At 39.2% G+C, this 7,604-nt stretch overlaps 1 protein-coding gene across 5 annotated transcripts in view; it reads left to right on the plus strand.

The window, feature by feature from the left end:
* Nucleotides 1-3,119, plus strand: part of cylda (cylindromatosis (turban tumor syndrome), a) — a 62,789-nt gene extending 59,670 nt beyond the window's left edge. For 4 of the 5 annotated variants that reach the window (XM_061765560.1, XM_061765564.1, XM_061765561.1 and 1 more), the window contains 2 exons: nt 355-571; nt 1,491-3,119. In XM_061765560.1, the coding sequence (XP_061621544.1) occupies nt 355-571; nt 1,491-1,675 (402 nt within the window). In that variant the 3' untranslated portion in view covers nt 1,676-3,119. Of the gene's footprint in view, nt 1-325; nt 572-1,490 lie in introns of those variants that run through there. The other variant, XM_061765565.1, reaches the window with a different exon arrangement.
* The last annotated feature ends 4,485 nt before the right edge of the window (nt 3,120-7,604 follow it).

Raw genomic sequence — 7,604 nt, forward strand, 5'->3', positions numbered from 1 at the left:
TGTCAGTTATTTGACAAATAGGTAATTAGGGGTTGGAAGCTTAGCACAACAAAGACCGGAGTGAGAGGAATTACCAACACTCATTTTTGGAGTTTGGGAAAATGTATAATCTACAAAAAGAAAAAGAAAAAAAAAAATATATATATATATATTATACACACACACACATATATATATATATATATATATATATATATATATATATATATATATATATATAATTTCGTGAATGAGCAGTCTTAAATTTGATCAAAGAGGCTGTACATTTGGCTTTCTTAAATCTGCAGCTATACTGTTTATGTAAATGTATTTCTATTGGCTTCAGTCGTGATCGCACGCTCACACACCATTCAGGTTCACCTTCACCCGAAGAGAAAAAGTCATCGGCACGGCAAACTGAGCGTCCCCAAAGAACTGCATGAAGGCGGCGGGCGCCAGGGCACGTTCCCACGCCAGACGATGGAGCTGTTCGCCGTGCTGTGCATCGAGACCAGTCACTACGTGGCCTTCGTCAAGTATGGCAGCGCTGCCTCTGCATGGCTCTTTTTCGACAGCATGGCCGACCGAGACGGTAAACTGCGGTTTTGATGCTCTTCAACCTTTTTTTGTTATGCTAGAGTGGAATTTTACTGTTTGTTTTAAATTACTTTTTTAATACAGTTGGTAGAAAAGTTCCTGTAAAACAACAAAATAGACCACAACATCAGAATTTTTTTTTAATGAGTGACTAAAGCATTAAAATATTATTACAGATCTGCTATTACAATTAATAATAAACAAATGACTTTCATTTGTATTTTAAAAAATAGACTAAATGATTCTTTAAAGGTACATTTAAATACTTTGAAATTGATTTGTTATATTCTTGTTGGAAAATATTGTATTTAAAAAAAATACTCTAGCACAAGCACAATTATGTTTCTTAAACTAGAAATTAATTCTATTCATAGTTAATCTAAACTATTGTTGCCTATTAGCGTTACCTGAGTAATTTTTTAAATTACTGTTACCCAATTAAAAAAAAAAATCAATGTGCTTACTAAAACTTTTTTTAGTTTTATTTCCAAAAGCATTCAAATATGACTGAGGAAACTATGCTATTAGACTAATATTATATAAAATGAAATCAATAAAAAAGGTATTAAAAAAATCACTTGTATTCAATGATTATGCTAAATAAAAATGTAATAAATAAATGGAATCATGAACTATATATAATACACAAACCAAAGTTTTTGTTTTAATAATTAATTAAAAAGTAGCAAGTTATAATTTTTCTTCACGTCTCTGTAGAAAGAAAATGAAAAAATAAAAATAGTAAACAAATTATTAACATTTTGTTGTTTAACCACCCAACTTTTGGGACACACATCATGATTGTGCCATCCCATCAAGAGAGAAGTGTCTAAGACAGGAAACTAGATGATTTAAAAACGTACAAATTTAAAAATGTGTTGCTCATTATATTGTTTACGCTTGTGCTTCGGCAGGAGGCCAGAATGGCTTCAACATTCCGCAGGTGTCGCCGTGCCCTGAGGTGGAGTCCTACCTGAAGATGACTCCCGAGGAGCTGCACACGCTCGACCCCAAGAGCATCCAAGGCCAAGCCCGGCGGCTGCTGTGTGACGCCTACATGTGCATGTACCAGAGCCCCACCATGAGCCTGTACAAGTAGCCCCCACCTCGACACACGAATACACTCTCTCTTTCGTCGTCATCCTCCTCCTCCTCTAGCCCCGCGGCCACTACATGCCCCTCCCTCCCTAAGAGGACTTCCCAGACTTCCCAGAAAGACCCACGTTGAAAAAATAAACTAAGCAGAAGAACGGCTTGCCGGGGCCTTATTTGGAGTTAACCCTCTCCACTCCTGTCAATTGGGAGGTGGGGCAGGCGTCGGTGGGGCTTTATTTGCACTGTGCTTTTGTTGAAGTGTTGTGTTCTTCATGTCGTCCTACGTTGCTTCTCTGTATCTCTGTCGAACCTTTGCAAAACTCAAGAAAAGGGAATCAAAAGACGGGGGGGCAGAGTTGAAAAACAAGTGGGAGGACCCTTAAAAGAAGAGGAGTCCCACTAGTCTTAATTGGGAAGGACGGTAGCGCTTCATAACACCTCATTAGGGAAGCGATGCGGTACGCACAACACGTCTCGCTCTCTCGTGTTCTCTCGTTTTTGTATTACCCTCGGTCGCAGTTTGTGTGTTGCAGAAACCAATGTAGCCATTATAACAGCCTAGTCCCACTCCCTCCACCCTGGGAAACACTGCACTTTGGCTCTGAGTCCTCTTAAGGTGGAAGTTACAGGGAGAGCTAATTTATTGGTCAGGAGTGTGTGTGTGTGTGTGTGTGTGTGTGTGTGTGTGTGTGTGTGTGTGTGTGTGTGTGTGTGTGTGTGTGTGTGTGTGTGTGTGTGTGTGTGTGTGTGTGTGTGTGTGTGTGTGTGTGTGTGCGTGTGTGCGTGTGTGTGCGCGTGCGTGTGTGTGCGCGTGCGTGAGTGTGAGTGTGACAGAATACAAATCTGTGCTACCGAGGGGACGTCCGCTTCTAACGTGTACAGGATTTGTCCCGAGCATCTGTTAGGTTTACAAAGCCTTTTTGGGAGTCCGCCCGCCCAACTCGCCGCCTTTCTCCTAGATGTGACACGCAGCAGATTAACACAACAAAAGAGATGTGATCAAATATGATATTATTTATTTTAATCTAATCATGTTTGTCCCTTTTTAAGGAAATAAAACAGGGTTGTTGATGCTGTCAGGTTTTCAACTACTGACACATACACAAGCCTGGTAACCTTGAAGCTATTGAAGAGGAAACAATGTATAAATTAATTTTAAGTTAAAAAAAACAACTCAGTTGCTTTTGAAGGAGATGCATATAAATGTGTGTGCCAGAACCTTTTCTAGACGTGGCTCCTTTTTTGGTGGTTTGCACTGTTCCAGGGACTCTTACTGCACTGCTGAGTCCTGCCACTGATGCCCTTCAGGAGACATCTTGGGAGCCAGATGAGGTTTTTTTTTGTATTTTATTTTATTTTTCTCTGTCCAGTGTTCACAAATGTAACGTGAAATTTGATGTTGCTCTACGTTTCGTTAAATAAATGCTGTTTTGGAAAGGCGCAACATGGCTGCGGGGTGTTGTGATGGTTTTTTTGCCATCTGCTTAGGGAGAATTGTGCAGTTAGGTGAGTTTTTGTCTTAATTTTTTTCTTTCCTTTTATGAAGTTTGTTTTTGATACTGCTCTTGTATTGGATGACAGGTGTACCTAATGAAGTTTCTGTTTAGTATATTTTGATCAGGGTTTTCAGGTGGACCCCTTACAGCCGTCTTCATACAAGGTGGTGAACACTTGAGGTAGGTTTATCGACACCCTCTTAAAATAATGGCCTAAGTCGTTTTTGGACATTTTTCAGAAAACACAAAAAACTGCACCAAATGTTGACTATATGATATTTATTAATCATTTCACTCAAAAAAGTAATGATAATAGATGACTATTATTATTATTACTATTATTATTAATTATGTTATGAAAGAGGAATAAATGACCTTGGCAAATTTTTTAACATGGCTTTTGTAGGGTTGGGCATCGAGAACCGATTGGAACCCGGACTAATGTTACGGTTTTCCCGGAACCGTTCAAATGTCAAAATTTAGGTACCCAGTTTTGATGCCTAGTCCTCCAGCCGCGAAGAAGTAGTGGCGTGAACCAACGAAGAAGAACACGCATGATAATGTGCTTGTGTCCAACAGTGGCGGCAGCGAACAAAAGTGTGTCTTAACTTTGTTAAAATGAATGACCAGTCGCATCAGCGCAACACTTGAAATAAGATTATATTGTGCAAAGGAGGCTTTCATGATGTCTAGCGTCTGACGCGCTCCGAGCCTTAGCCTATTTAAACCACGTAAACTTTTTTGACGCAGCCCCTCAAAAGAATCGGAATCGAAATAAGGAATGGGAATCGCTCTAATTCAAGCGATGCCCAAGCCTAGCCTTTTGTGACTTAAGCAATTTTAAGCCAACTCTATCAATAATAAAACATAACTACATCATAACAACATAACAACTCTATCAATAATAAAACATAACTACATCATAACAACATAACATAAGATCATATTCGGCCTCAGTAATATTATCATGTTTGAATGAAACACAAACATCACACTGATCTTTCCGCGGAATGAATATAGAGTACCGTATTTTTACGACCATAGGGCGCACTGTATTAAAAGGTGCAGTCTAAGTTTATTTCTGTATTTAACACATACATAAGGCGCACCGTATTATTGGGCGCAGGCACGGTAAAACATACGCTAGCTTAAAACATACGGTGGGATGCATGCACGCTAAAACAATGTTTTTAAAAAGGCAACGGGAGAAAAACAGAGTTCGGTTGTACTTTATTGAAGTATTTAACAATGGACTCACGTTATTTTTTGATCAATCCTCATCCACAAATGCATCAAAGTTCTCATCTTCTGTATCTGAAATGAACAGCTGGGCAAGTTCTCAATCAAACACGCCAGGTTTGAGTCAGTCTCGTTGCCGTGCGAAAGCTCGAACAACACTGCAAGCAGACACGTTAGCCAAAGTATCCACAATCCATTCACAAATTGTGGCGTAACTCGCCCGGTGGTGCCTCCTAGTCTTAGTAAAGCTGTGTTCGCCATCTGTCATCCATGGCTCCCACGCCGCTAAATTCACTTTGAACGTCCTGTTTACACGCTATAGACCTACTGGGGGCGTGGCTTTAGCGTCCTACTTCACGCACCCTTCTCCTGTCCTCAGCCACTTCCGCTTTTCCTCTGTGTAAGCAGCGTGTCGGCAGGAAATGCTAAAAAATAAAATAAAAAGTCAAGCGGAGCGCTCATCGCACAACATATATAGATGTTGGAACTCGGTGCACACATAAGGCGCGCCGCATTATAAGGGGCCCCGTCCATTTTGGAGAAAATGTAATACTTTTAAGTGCGCCTTATGGTCGTGAAAATACGGTAGTTCTCTTCATGGAACACATTTGTGAAATATCGAACTCCAACTGCCCTCACTCCAGCAATTGCAGCTGCCTGTTGATATTTGTGGTGTACATGGGAGATGGTTGTTCCTGGATGAAGGAACGGTCAACCAATCCTTAAGGAAATCCTTGACATCGGTTTCAAGCTTTGCATGCTTGCCGCTCTTCGGACCAGATTTAGAGAGTGGTGGTGCCACATGTTCATCATGGGTGGTGATGTCTTTGTTCAGCCAGTGTATAATGGTTCTTTCAGGGAGACCAAGTGTAGAGGAAAAAATGCCTTGCACACTTTGAGACTTGTTCCATCTTGAAGCTTCAGTTGGTAGGACAATGATGAATTGCGTCGGAATCCCTCAGCAACTTTCTTTTGCTTTATGTTAACCTTTGTGACCAGAGTGGTGACATATAATGTTGTTCCCAGGTGTTCATTGCCCAAATCTTCTGAAATATCCACTGCTGATGGTCTTCTGTAATGACTTGGCAGTCTCTGGTTGAGACTCGCTGACAGAACTTTGAGTTGCAGGGAGGACCCATAATCTTTGAACCTATTTCTTTGCCACTTTTGCTCTTGTATGACATTCCTTTGACAGGTTTCTTCTTGGAGTCATTTTGCTTCCATATTCCTGGGCCTAGGCGTTTATTTATTTTCCTTTTGACCATATTGTTTAAATCAACATCTTCATCTTACTGTTGTGGAGTTGTTGGCACCATGGTTAGGCTGTCTTCATTTCCAGGGTCAGAGGACTTATCATAGGATGGGATATAGTCTGGATCACTGATGACATCATCATCATCAGATATGTCCTCTTGATGGTGTGCATGTGTCTGCTTGGCATTTTTAACATTAACGGGAGTGTTTAAGGGATTGTCTGTGCCATCTGAAACAGAGTCTTGGCCTGGTACATATTGCAGTCTCATTGTCATTTTCGTGGAGGAGGACTGATTGGTTTTAGAACCATCAAGTGCGTCACCTACACAAAAGGGAAAACATTTCATGCATGTGAGATTTATTGTCACAATTGTGTGATCATTCTGATGAAAAAAAAACATTCATTGGCATTGGCTTGTGCACAAGCTGCAACTAGACACTGCACAACAGGAATATTGGTCAAATGATATGATTACTAATATTTTGCTGAAGTGAGATTTTCATTCAATCAAAACACAAGCATTAAGACGATCCTTTGTAATTTACAAGTTATGCACATCATTTCTAGCTGTTAGATTACAATACGGTTAAATGATCATAATGTGGAAAAGATTAGACAAAAGCTGTTGGTGAAATATTGTTTGAAAAGAGTTAGCAGGAAACCTTTCACGTGTAACAGCCACAGATTCTGGAGCCTTTACACTCTGCGAAATGCTAGCTAGCTTCATGGACTTAGAAATTTTGCTGACTAAAAAGAATAAATAATAATGTAATATTTAAAGCCTAGCCTACATCATAGTAAACCTGATCACTTACCAATAGGGGATAAACCCTGAATCATGGAAATAACTTCAGCTGCAACATAGATTTTTCTTTATTCTTGAAATAGTCGCCATCTTGAAAAGCTTGTAAGATTGCCGAAGTCACGTTGTTTGACTTGGGCAAAATCAAATGGCCTAAGTCTCACTCTTGACATAGGCCATTATACTCTAAGGATAGAATCTCATGATCTGTTCTGGGCGATTTTACCAGAGGTGACCAGCATCATGATGAGATGATTTAGGTGAAAAAAAAAATACTTTTTGTGAAAGAATGACTTAGGCCATTATTTTAGGAAGGTGATGATGTGGTGTTTTGTTGTAAAAAAAACAAACAAACAAACAAAAAAACACTCCCTATTTAAATGGGGTTTTTCACCTGAAGTTGAATATCCCTTAAAATCAAGAAGGTTCTTGCTTTTGATGTACAGGAAAAAAACAATCATTGCACTTTGAAAGATGTCACGAGAATGTGGGCCGATTTGGCCTCTTGGCCTTTGTGTCATTCAAAATCATTTCTTATTTGGTTTCTTGATTTGTCGGAAAGTTTAAAATCCATCGTTTTTGTTTAGACGATGGACATTACAATGGATGTAGAAAATGAACACAGCCTTGTTAAAATAGTAGAATAAAATAAATAAAAATAAAATGTATTTTAATAAATATATATTTTAATTTATATACATTTCAATAAATTATACATTTAATAAATCATTAAAATAGTGCAATTACAATGTATATATTTAACATTGTAATTGTAATATTGTGCTGACATACAGTCCGCCTTCATGTCACCGCACATAATATTCAGTATGAAATGGATCAGTTAAAAATAGGTCAACAAGGAATGCGCACCAAATCTGCTTTACACGGAACATCACGTGACCAACAGGGAACACGGGATAGCTGACATCCTGCCTAAGCTATGCTAACTAACACAAATAGAATTGATGACATGATTGTTTGAAGCCGAACTTGCAAAAATGTTGTCATCTTAATGGCTGGTGTCTTCGGACAAAAGTTAAATACCTGTATATCATTTAGTTATACAAATATGATATGTAAACACAAACGAAGCCTAAACACCGTGTATTGCCATCGTTGGTGGCTCTGTGGTGACATCGTG

The sequence above is a fragment of the Phyllopteryx taeniolatus genome, chromosome 2 (genome assembly GCF_024500385.1).
Source record: "Phyllopteryx taeniolatus isolate TA_2022b chromosome 2, UOR_Ptae_1.2, whole genome shotgun sequence".
NCBI lineage: Eukaryota > Metazoa > Chordata > Actinopteri > Syngnathiformes > Syngnathidae > Phyllopteryx > Phyllopteryx taeniolatus.